Source organism: Dicentrarchus labrax, unplaced genomic scaffold, assembly GCF_905237075.1.
Source record: "Dicentrarchus labrax unplaced genomic scaffold, dlabrax2021, whole genome shotgun sequence".
In the NCBI taxonomy this organism is placed as follows: Eukaryota; Metazoa; Chordata; class Actinopteri; family Moronidae; genus Dicentrarchus; species Dicentrarchus labrax.
Genome location: NW_026136722.1, coordinates 548,487 through 561,390, shown reverse-complemented (window position 1 = coordinate 561,390; position 12,904 = coordinate 548,487). Strand labels below are relative to the sequence as shown.

Genomic DNA, 12,904 nt, shown 5'->3' with positions numbered 1-12,904 from the left:
ACGCTCACTGATACCACCAGCAATCACAGGTGTCGCCAAAGTTTAAGTGGCGCTAGCAGTGCTGCCAACCATTATGAGCATTATTCTGCATTTTGAAATACTGCTGAGTAAAAATAACGAGCTAACTTAGAAAAACAAAGACATGCCAGCCCTTAATTTATATTATATTGCTTGTAGAGAAGGAAGCATTCACCTTTAACATAATTAGGTCCAGATCCAATCTCAAAGATCTAGGGGCCGATCAAGGTGTTTTTTAACCGATCAGTATTGGTTATATTGAGCTATACTGACCTGATCCGATCCTTTGTTTTACGTCAGCTGTCACACAGGTGTTTTTACTCACAAAGCTATAATACAATTTGGGCTGTCTGTCTCTCCTCCGTGCCGTTGAGCTCTGTGCACAGATGCGCTCCTGCTCAGCTGAGAGACAGACAGCATGGAGAGCCACTCACTAGGCCACTGCAAGTGCAACAGGAGTGAACATAAACCCAACAAAAGTAATTTATTAATATATTCTACACAAAAGATGTACCGACGAGGAAAATAAACAGTTCATTGAGGTAACTCAGGCAAAGGCTGCACCGTATCAACAAAGACTGCAGGCCACTTTTAAAGGGAGAGAGAAATTCCCTCCAGACAGCGACACGACCAAAAAAGATTACACGGTGGGTTTGTTAGGCTATTTATAGCCTACTTTGTTTTTTTGTAAAATATACAAAAAATGAAGGAACAGTTTGGATACAAGCTATTTTTTTCTTAATGCAATGCAAAACTATTCACCTGTATTATCTCGGAAAATACAAGTATCGGATTGGGACTCGGCATTGGCAGATACTATTAAATTACTATAATCAAAATTAAAATTTCTATTAGATTTTTGTGACATTTCCATCAATTTGTTTTATTTTTCACAATTTCTTGCTGTTTCACAATGTGTTCAATCAACAATTTAATTTGCGTGGTGGTAAAAGAAAATCTAAATTCCCAAACACCAGCGTGGGCTGCTTTGGTTCAAGATGTATCTCTAAGAGAGGGAGTGGAATATGTTGCATGTGTTGCCTGCCAATAAATAAACAGTTGTCAATTCATGATACTTTCTCATCTCATTTTAGTACTTAATATACAATATTGTTAAGAATAGTTCAATAAATAAGGATTCCAATAGACCCAGTGATCAGTGTACGTCAATACTGCTTCAAACCTGATCGGAGGACACTCACTAATCCCAGGATATTCTGAAACTTTCTAGACTGAGAATTTTCAGGTGAAGTTTTTGCAATTGAAAACAGCAATATGAGAAAGTGCTGGAGACACACAGACAGAAAAACAACTAATAGAGGTTTGTCTGGGAATGAAACTGGACAACAGGAGCAGCAAAAAAAAAAAAAAAAAAAAAGAGAGAGAACATATCCAGGATGAAAGGATACATCAGAAGGCTGTTACACAGAGTTTGCTATGCTTTACTGGACACAACAAAATCCATGAATGAACTAAACAATTAGGTGAGAGAGATGTGAAAGAGACAGGAACAGAGAGACAGACAGGAAAGAGAAATAAAAACAAAGAGAAACACTGAGAGAGACATCGGGCACAGGAACACTCGCTTTTAATTCTCTTATCGTTTGCAAATGCTCCTAATTGCGTCTATGTTTTAGCAAGGACGCGGTGCTGCCAAGCTGAACAGCACATTACATTAATAGAGTACAGGACCTCAGTGATTACTACAACAATAGGTGCTATTGTAGGACATTAATTGGGAATATAAATGCAGGCACATTTATGTTCAACCCACTGGTCTAAAACCCCAAGAGGACGTGGTGAGTGTGCCTCGAATGGGAAATGACGCCTAAACAAGTCGATTACTTTGTAACCAAAAATTAGGGTAAACGTACATACAGAGGACAAGGGGAACATGTTTCTTTGGAAAATGAGGAATGGACGTTAATTGCACCTCTGAATTCACCCCTGCGCTGTGATTAAACGGTTCACACACACGCACACATCCTCCACAACAATTATCACTGGACACAGTTCAACACCAATTCTACACTATCATCGAGCCCGCTTCCTCTGAAGAATTAGCGCACGCACACGCACACACACACACACACACACACACACACACACACACACACACACACACACACACACGGATGGCAAAATTGCTCTCTCTTTCCTTACAAAAGGCTTGGACACCCACAGGCAAAACGACCACATTTGAAACGATGAAAAGCCTGAATTATTTGGGCAAAAGTTAATTGATCACATCCTGCTGTTTTGTTCCTGGAGAAGGCTGCCAGTTACACAAAAGATGGCAGGGAACAGCTTTGTTTGTGTGTGTGGGAGCGCCTTGGAGTGCATGCATCCCCATGTTTGTGTTCGTGTCATGTGTGTATGTGACGATGAAAAAGCAGCAGCAGCTCATGGTGGACCTAGTTTACCATTTCTTCCATTATCTATTTAATATGCATACATTAATTGCCCTTGTAACACATGTCTTAGCATACATTTATGAAAACACATGTGTGTGGGCGTGTGCATGCTTGTGCTGTTGTTATGTATCTGCCTGCATATGTTTTTTATGTGTGCAAATGTTATTCATATTATACTATAGTTTCCCTCAGGTCATAAGAGTTGGCTGCTGCTTCTTTTTCCATTAATTGCTGACGATCTTACATTTAAATCCTGTGCACAAGTGGATGCTATCTCTCTCCTAATCTACAGCACCAGCAGCCTCACTTACAGATTAGCTCGCTGTTGGTATTATGTAGTAGCCCTGGGGTGATCAGCGACAACTACAGCTATTTGTACCACTACAAAGCCATACCTTCTAGACAAGCTGAGGAAAATGGCTCACCATGTCTTGATAATATGAGCATTAGCCAAAGCTTTAGATCATACTGATTACTGCAGTCCAACAGACACTGTAAGGGGACGACAAGCAGGGTGGTGCTGGAAACCACTACAGACAAAAGACTGGCAACTACAGCCATGTTGGCTAGGTAACGACACACACAAATCCACTCACACTCATGCACAAGGACACACACACCCTTAAACTCTTGGATGCTTTCCCTCTCCGTCTCCTCCTCCTCCTTTATCTTGCCTTGTCTTTCACAGATGTGGGTACAGCTGCGCTCTATCCATCTTTCTCTCCTCCTTCATTCCTCCTCCATTTAGGCTGCGACTTCCTGAGCAAAGAGGCAGCCTCTCTTTTTCATGTAACATTGGCTACGTTGGATAAATGGCGATACACCTGCTGCGGCACTCCCCGCAAACACACGCTCTCTGTCACTCTGCCTTTCCGTCTCTCCGTCCCTGTGTTTGTCAGTCGTGCGGCCGTGCACTCAGTGCACTCATCCTCTTACTTACCGCCCAACCCTCCCTCACTGATCTTATTCATTGATATAGATGTGAGTGCCCTTCGCCTCCATCCGTCTCTCTCCTTTCCCATTCACCTCCGCCTTCCTCTTCATTCCTTGTTAATACTGGAGCCGCCTGGCTTCCTCTTCTCCATCCCTTCATCTATTTAACTCTCTTACTTTCAAGCTTATACACAAGTTCACTTTTTCTCTGCACTGGCAGCAACTACAGACAGAACATAGCCACTTCCCACTGGCAAGCTGCACGTACAGATGCAACCAACTGCGGTAGCCGAAGTCTCACTTTTTACTGTTGAGCTACTGCTGCAGTTTTGCTCCAACCCCAAGAGGAATTGTTCTAAAAAATCCAGTTTTGTTCTTGTTACAGATGTCAGAAGACTCACAGAGTCGTAAGGCTGATTGAGACACAGTTATGATGCAATGAAGCTGGACTGTATGGGGGACTGTATCTGCCATTGGTGCGCAATGCTATGCTTAGCTTTGTGTTTCATCACCAAGAATACAAAGTAACACTCTTTGTAGATGCATATGTGAGCAGAAAAATGTTATTCTGATTCTGATTCAACCTGACTCTTCACACGGCACTACAGTAGCCCACTCCAGAGGGTACACTTTATGGAATTATCTTGTACCGTTCCTCCAAAATCTTTCCCTTTTCAGCCCGCACTAAAAATCAAAAAGCTGTATTCTCCACCCTCTGTGTCGCTCCCTGTTATCATCCTTTCTCGGATGTGTAATGAAAAAGGAGGGGTTGTCTTGCAAACTGTAATAGCAGCATTTGGCCTTCAGTTTTGACGGTGCACGCATCTGTGTGTGTGTATTTGTGTGTGTGATGGAGTGAGGCCCTAAGATAAACACCTCATATTGCAATCCCTATTTCCCAATCTTTGTCAGTCCATTTCCTTGAGCCACTCACTCACAATAAAAAAAAATACACACACTGCAGCCCAATTTTTCTTAAGCTCTATAACGGGGCCTTTCATTCTACCTTCCACAATTACTCTCTATCGCTTTTTCTCCATCTCTGCTGTCCGTAAGGAAGAAAAGTTTTCTCTCCTTACTCTTTCTTTCCCTCCTCATCTCTCTTTATCTCTCTCTGCATCTCCCACTCACTTTCAGAGACATTTTTCCTGCCCTCACCCTCCCTCTCTCTCCTCCCTGTCTGAACGGTGTCTGTCTCCTCCTCTGCTGTCGTCTCGGCCCTTGTTCTCTATCCGCATCTGTCCATCACCTCTACAGGCAGCCCCCGTTCGAACTCCACCTGATCTGGCTCAAGTCAAACTAACGCTTGTCTCTCCTCCCCTACCCGCTTTCACTCAAAGTAGAGTTTCTTCCACCTCATCTCATCTTCACTATCTCAATTTCTCCATTTTCCTCATGCCTCTCTCTCTCTCACTCTCTCTCTCTCTCCCCCTGTCCCTCTGATCCTTCTCTATCGTATTTTCGCCACTCCATTGTCTCAGCCCATTAGGCAGACACAAATCCGTTTGGAGACTGAGCCTTAGCGCAGCCCCGTCCTCACTCTCCTGGGCCCCAGTGCAGCCAGGAGAAAGCTCTCAGGAGAGACAGACTCTGGCTTGTGGCCGGGGGAAATCCATTTAAACCTCTACCACAAAACACTGCTCTTTCCTGGTGCTTGGTGCACTTACGCCACGTGTACTTAATGAATGATACTGTCCCCGCGCACACACAAACACACACAGGCCCATGCATTCCTTAACTATCCCCCAACTGTTTCCTTTCTCCCCCCACATCCCAGCATCTTCCCTTGAAATAAGACACAGACATGTAATGTAGCATCCATGCACCTGGAGGGCCGTTCTAAAAGATTTATATGTATTGAGGACACATGGTTTCTGGGGCTGGGGGTTAAAGACGCATGGGAGCTTTCAGTTGAGGAGCATGTACGAGGTAGGTGTATGTATGAGCATTGTGCTGGGAGAAAATGTGTGTACTTTATAGCAGTTTTTGAATGTGTGCTTGAAGGAGTGTACTTTTAAATGGGAGTGGACGGTTCCCTGCCATCTCTTTCCTTAGTGCTCTAATGAGAAGGAACAGAGAGAAGAGTTTCAGTGGTGGCCGCTGGCCTTGCCACGTCACTGCGACTCATGTCTCTGCTGGTACAAAGACCTGTTGACACCAGAGGGTCAGCAGTCAAACAGTGAACCAAACAGCGTCGCGCAAGTTCTCGACAGCAGAAGCAAATGTTGTCAGTGTTTTAATAGAGGTTTAACTTTCCCAGCATTGAAGCCATGTTGAATTTCGTTTTTCCTTAACTGGTTATTATTTAATTCAGCCGGATTTATGCACAAAGTACCAAATGAATGAGCTGATTTTGTGGAATGGGGTCCAAGCCCAGATCCCAGGCGGACGCAGATAAAGCAGCAGCAGATTGCTTTATCCCATTAGGCAAGGCCTAGTAAATAGGCAGAGATCTAGCTCTCTGTTCTGGTGCAATCTCCAGCTGATCCTGTCACTGGCATCAGCACTGTTGGCAGTGTGTCTTTCAAGTCAGACACCCCGGCTTACCCTGCCTGTCTGTCTGATTTGTCTGTCTGTCTGTTTGTCTGCACCCAGAGTTAATACTGATGCAGTATGGCAGTCGGGGATGAGATGAGAAATCCAAACCAGTCAAAACTCTGTCACTGTTTGGGGCAAACTTGATATTAAGAGGACAATAAAGTAGCAAAAAGGTTCCAGTTATGCAGGGCACTTCTAAACCACATTGTCTGCAAGAAGTAGGGGCCCTGCTGAATCTAACCAGGGACTGTGAGACAAGTATATCCTTAGGCCAAAACACTGCTATAATTTAGAAAAATGCACAGCAAAACTTCTACAGTTGTTTAAGCTGTGTAGCCAGGTCTTTACTTCTTTTACTTTACTTTCTGTTTGTTGATTAAAAATACTCTGCATAGTGATGTAATCTAGACAAGACAAGATTTCACAGGAGGGACTACAGTAAATCCAGCCATGATTGACAGCAAAATGCAGCCAGTCGGAAAAGAAATCCAAATCCGTTATTTTTTGTGACAACCGTCAAATTAAACATTTTGTGCAGTGCGGCAGTGCAGGACTCTACATTTACCAGTGCTGACCACACAACACTTTCCATTCACTGTTTCCAAGGTGAGGCCGACTTTACATTTTAACACTCAAACCACCCACACATTCTTCTTCGCACAATTACTGCAAATGTATGCTCTGAACGGTTTGAAAATGTGGGCAATTTTTCTCAAGAAAGACTTTGAGTGTCCTACCTTGGCAGCCATGATCATGGAGGAGCCCCCACGGACTCCGAGGATGGGGATGTGGGTCTGGGCGGAAATGAAGTCAAGGATTTGGGCGATGGCCTCCTGGTCGGTGTCATCCCCAAACACCACGCCCTGCAGCCAGTGCTCTGTCATTAGGTCACAGATGCTCTTGATGATGCTTTTAGGGTCCGTCTCATTCATGGTCAGCACCTCCACGTTGGGCGCCATGTGGAGGAAGTCCTCCTTCTCCCGAACCCCGGTCAGTGCCATCTCGCTTGAGTTGCCCACAAGGACAACGGCGATGCTGAGGCCACGCAGGATGTTGGGCAACGCCATGTGGTGGGGAGGGGGCTGGGGGATGGGGATGTAGTGGCCGCCACCGCCTCCCCCGCCCTTCTCTCTCCGTGAGTGGCAGGCCGGGGGCAGGTGGAGAAGGCAAAGCAGCAGGAGAAGGAGGGAGAGGCAGAGAGAGGCGCTGGTGCGGCGGTGGAGTGACGGGGGTGGGGGTGGATGTAGGGGTCGGACTCGCCTCTCTTGCTCCTGGGTGACCGAGGGGGCAGGGGGAGAGGCCCCGGCTTGGCCGCGAGGCGGGGAGGGGCTGCGGCAGCCGCGGACAGGCATGGTGGAGGAGTGGGAGAGTAATACCTGGAGAGATAGAGGAAGGGAGGAACAGAAAGAGATGGGGATAGAGAGAGAAGAAAAAGGAGGAGAGGGGAGGCAGAGATTTGATAAAGCAAGATGACAACAGAGAAAATAAAGGGAAAAAGAGAGAGGTGGGAGATGGAGAGAACGATATAGAGGTTAACATAGCACCATGCAACATTGATTGAATAAAGTGAATTGCCGAGAGGCGACATGCATCATATGAATCAGTGCATATCAATGTCAGTCGACAGAAATGGGGTATTGAAGGGGGAGAATGAAGGAGGAGAGGGAAAGCTTGTGGAAAACGAGGCTTTAAAGACTTAAAGAGGGATCAGAGGAGAGGTCACACTTGATACACATAAATAGTACATTAAACACACACACACACACACACACACACACACACACACACACACAGAGATACATGGTACGATGGCATTTAGTCTACGTATAATCTCACACCGATCAATAATTCATGTGGGATGTTCTGAAACAGCATTATGGTATGTATTATGGAGGATATAAACTCTCCCTCCAGATGAGATGCTGGCTTCTTGACAGGGGACGACAGGAGAGCAGCGAGGGAAGGAGGGAGCAACAGAGGGAAGGAAGGAGGGAAAGAGGAAGTAAGTCGTACAGGGAATGCAAACAAGAGAAAGGGCAGATGGAGGAAAAGACTTCTCCACGCCAACTCCGACTGACTGACAAACTGTCTGGAGCGAGATGAGTGACACACCAACCCGAGACGCAGACAAACTGACTGACGCCGAAATTGATTAAGTGATTGACGGCAGAGGCGCTCGGAGCAACTCGCAAGACTTTGATATGATACCCGCCCTCCTCCCTCAACCCCTATTGGCCTAGTTTAGCACTCGCAGCCGTTTGCTGTCCATCCCTCCATCCTTCCACCTCCCTCACACGTTCTACTTGACCGTATCTCTCTCTCTCTCTCTCTCTCTCTCTCTCTCTCTCTCCGACCCCCTCTCCTCTGTGCTTATTTATAGAGCTTTTCATTAATGGGGATGCAGAGGGGAGGAAGGGCCATTTGGGCCTTGTGAAAACACCAAAAAGAAAGAGGGAGAGGGGAAAGATCCAGAGAAGACAAGAGGAGGAGAGGAGAAAAGAGATGACTGTAGCAAGGTGAGACAACGGCAATGCAGCTGCAGACGGAGGAAGACATGAAAATGAAGCTTTCTGAGGAAGATGTGTGTGTTCTCTGTATGTTTACATCCTTGTGTGTGGGAGGACATGTGTCCTCTTGAGTTTCTCAGCATATAGTCGGTGTAGGTGTACAGTCGGTAGGAATAGATGTTCACTTTGGTTTTGTGGGCAGAGATACCCAGGACAGTGGGGGTGTAGTTGCTCATAAACTTGTTCTGAGTGGTGTATTGTGTGTATATCTCATACATGACTGCCTTTAACAAGGCAGATGGAAGGTACAAAGAAGAACAAAAACACTAAAACAATAACCACCCTGTGAAGTTGACAGCTAATAAGACAGGAAATGACAGAGAGGAAGAAAAAGCACGAAGGAGATTGAGAGAGGGATAAAGAGATGTATGCGGAGATGACAGAACAACTTCTTTAGGGAAAACTAATTGCTGGAGGTTCGTCAGCTCTAATTACAGGTCCCTGTGTTAATAGTCAATTGCACACCACTCTCCAGGAAGGATGGAGAGGTGGGAGGGAAGGAATGAGGGAGGGACGATAAGAGGCACGAGGAGACAAAGAAGGAGGGGGGGGGGGGGGGGAGTGGGAGGAAACGAGAGAGAGACAGAGAGTGTAAACCAAGGGGGGACCTTGGTGAGACGTAAGAAAGATGAAAGAAATCCGAGGGGAGAGAAAGAAAGGAGCGACAGAAGAGAGAGAAAGGCAAGAAAAAGGAATGGAAGAGAAGAGAAGGAGAAAAAGTCACTGAGTGAGACAGAAAGAGAGAGAGAGAGAGAGAGAGAGAGAGAGAGAGAGAGAGAGAGAGAGTGCCCTCTTTGAATCTGGACTTCTCTGGCAGCACTCTGTTTCCATGACAACAATTAAAATAGGCCTACATGCGCACACATACAGACACAGTTGATGGACACAGAGATACACACTCACACCAGCACACACACACATTTGGCAATAAGCATTGATCATGTAAATGCAGTGATGTAGTCCGCCGTACCACTCACTCTGCTGCGAGTCCTTAAAATGGCTTTATTTTACACACCAAGTCCTCTCACACACACACACGTTACCATAGAGACCTCTGACACGTTGTACATGTGAACTCTCACACACACAAACGTAGAAAATACACTCTTTTTCATGCAAACACACACCCTTCTCCCTGTTACACAGAGTAGCCTGCAGCCGCGCAAATTCACATACACTGGCACCCCCCCCCACACACACACACACGCACCACACCACACACACACACACACACACACACACACACACACACAGGGTACAGATTATATTAGCAAACGCACTGTGTAACTCCAATGATCATTCAGAAAGATGAGGCCATTAAAAAGTCCCACAGTGAGTCAAAGCATGTCTCATAAAGAAACACAAAGGGCGTGTATTAAACTGTAGATTACACGAGCGAGGTTATGACACTAAATGACCCCATTTCCCCGTCAGCCAGCCCTCGCGTCTCACCCACTATTTGCTCTATTAGCCACACCAGCGCACACAGCATCCATATCAGTTACACACGGGTGGACCGCAGATAGCCTCTACCAGCCCAACACCCCTGAGGTCCAATCGCCCCCCCACTTTTCAGATTTTCCTAAACCTTGTTGTATGGGGAACCTTTTCTGAATGTAACATATTTAACATGGGGAAAATGTGTGTTTGCATATATTTGACAGTGTGTATACATTTAATTAAAAAGTGAAAGGGAAAAAATGCTTCAGATGCAGGAAAACGGCTAATTTCTACAAAGTATTTTAAGGAGTTTGTGGGTACTTCTCACTGATCACACAGCCTTACAAACTCCTATAATTCAGATTTATTTAACAACACCTGTATGTGTTATCAAGATACAAAAGAAAAGAATAGAACAGCTGAAACAATTAGTAAGTTAATCGATTGGTTGATCAAAGGATTATTTTGATCAATGCTTTTAATCATGATGATCATTTATTTCATTTTCTAAAGCAAAAATTAAAAAAAGAATACTGGTTCTGGATTTTCAAATGCAAATATTTCCTTGGTTTCTGGTGACATTTCAAAGCCTTGGTTTAAAATCTGAAGTATCTCTCTCTGTAATTCATGACTAAATAAGTAACAATTTAAGATAAGTTCGGAAAAAGCATCAGCTCATCTTTCTTGGTAAAAAGAAAAATGGTATTAGTGGTAACACCTGTGTTTACCCTACAATTTCAAATCAATTTCAAAATGGCTGCTGTGAAAAAGGTCTATTGCTTGCAAGTGACCGCAAGACCTTGTGGTAAACATCTCAAAAGATATTGGCTAATTTTTAAACCACATACAATACTGACAGACCCAGTGAAACGCTCTTAAAGTGGAAACAAACAACATTATTAGGAACAAGTAACTGCAGCAGGGTCTGGCGTCAGGGAGGAGTAATGGTAATGTGAGAAGAAAACAGGAGGAAAAGCATGAATCTATATACAAGTCTCACTTATAGGGAACCAATCTAAACGTGTTATTCTATAGCCTATCAACATTTACTTCACAATAATAAGTTATAGCAAACAGAGTTGTCTATTTACACTTTAAAGGATATGAAACCACATTCTTACTAATAACAGCAGGATGAGGGAGAGTACATTTCTGTACTGTTCTGTTCTGTCCTTACTGCCTGGTTATGACTGCTTCACCCTCTGTTACTGTACAGATGCAACAAGGCATCGGCCAATTAGATAAGAACACAGTGTTTCAGGTAGTTACCCACCCCAGCCAAACAAAACCAGGTACTAAGTGGGCCCACATGGACAATAAACGGGGTAATAGTCATTAATGAACGTCAAGGCTAACATGGCTCATATCGCTGTAGAGGAAAGTTGACAGAGCAGGGGATATGAGGCAAGACGCAGATATTACAGCTCTGTAATTGGCTCCCCTCTCTCCAATTTCTTTTTCTTTTTGTCAGCAATAAATCACACAATTATAACTAGCAGGGAGTCCACGGTGGGTCTCTGCATGTGTCAAATGCAGACCAACTATTAGAGGACAGGTCAAACAAACACTAGCTACGCATACACACAAAATCAGAAAGAATTGCCTTTCCAGTCAATCAAAATCACCTCGCCTGGCCTTACAGGTGAACAAACAGGCACCATATTGTTCAAGTTTTGTATTTAATATATGTGACTGAACAGCACTCTGTTCCAATCACAACATATTCTGCTCTCACAGTAATAAATCCACACAGGACAGGAGGCATTACTGCCGACAATGGTTTGTGCGCTTGTGGGCAGTAGAAAAGTGTGTGTGTGTGTGTGTGTGTGTGTGTGTGTGTGTGTGTGTGTGTGTGTGTGTGTGTGTGTGTGTGTGTAGTTGATGAATTTGGTTTGAAAGGTTGTGAACAGCACTAGCAGTGGCTTGCTCTCCCTAATGCATTTTTAGAACTGACATTTATGTTTTTTGTTCAACTGAAAGCCAGCAGAAAAATGTAACCTTAGTGAGTAACCTAATCTTTAGCGATGAGATGTCTTTGATTTGAAATTGATTCAACGGCGGACGGCACATGACAATATTAAAAATATTTTTCAGTCCGTGGTAGCATTTCGAGAAGGCAAGCCCCTGTTGCCCTGGGGACGTGACCGGGCCACAGCGCGGGTCACCGCTCCGCATACTGATGAGTGGAGAAATCAGCTGGATACTGGAATCGCCACCAAACCTGCGATACGTGAGAATATGAAACAAATGCTGGTCTAATGTATGAACTCATTATAAACTTCTCTGATAAATATTCATGCAGCCTGTCTGTGCAGCCTGCTGTGGAGGTGGATGGTGGTGTGTGTGTGTGTGTGTGTGTGTGTGTGTGTGTGTGAGATGATGTGTTTGGACCTGTGTCTGTACATGATGTTCTGAAGCAGCCACTCACCAGCCCCCTCACCAAAGCAGACCAGCCATGCTTTGCAATCACATGTTCACTGAGGCTCCAGGACCAATCTACTGGCATAATGGTGTCTATTTCCAGAAAGAGGGGACGCTGAAGCGCCCATCGCTCTCTTCCTCCCCGATTCCCTCTTTCCCTTTCTTTCATTTTAACTCTATTTATCTCTTTCTCTCTCTGTTTTATCATTTTGTCTCTTCGAACAATGCTTCCTCTCAATTCTCCCACTTATCTCTCTCTTGCGCTCGCACTCTCTAGTCGCCCTCTTCTCATTATGTGGTAAGTGTCAGGTTTGTCGATGGTGTTATTTGCATGAAAACTGGAGGACAAAGGCGACGGGCAATTTTTCACATTTATTGCCTGGTTTGATATTTAGGAGGACAGCAGAAGATGGCACGGAAAGACAATCTCTCTATATCTCTCCGGATGACTTCAAAACGTCTGCGGTTCGAGTACATTATCTTAACCGCCAAGTCAGGCGTGTCTTAGTGGGTTCATTTCTCCTTTTAATTGAAATGAGAATGTCATGATGAGAGGTTCACGTATCAGAAGCA

General features: G+C 44.7%; 1 protein-coding gene across 4 annotated transcripts in view; it reads right to left on the bottom strand.

Moving 5' to 3' along the window:
* Window positions 1–12,904, bottom strand: part of grin2ba (glutamate receptor, ionotropic, N-methyl D-aspartate 2B, genome duplicate a) — a 118,188-nt gene that overhangs the window by 81,520 nt on the left and 23,764 nt on the right. For all 4 annotated transcript variants that reach the window (XM_051388300.1, XM_051388302.1, XM_051388303.1 and 1 more), the window contains exon 4: window positions 6,641–7,279. In XM_051388300.1, the coding sequence (XP_051244260.1) occupies window positions 6,641–7,279 (639 nt within the window). The remainder of the gene's footprint in view (window positions 1–6,640; window positions 7,280–12,904) is intronic.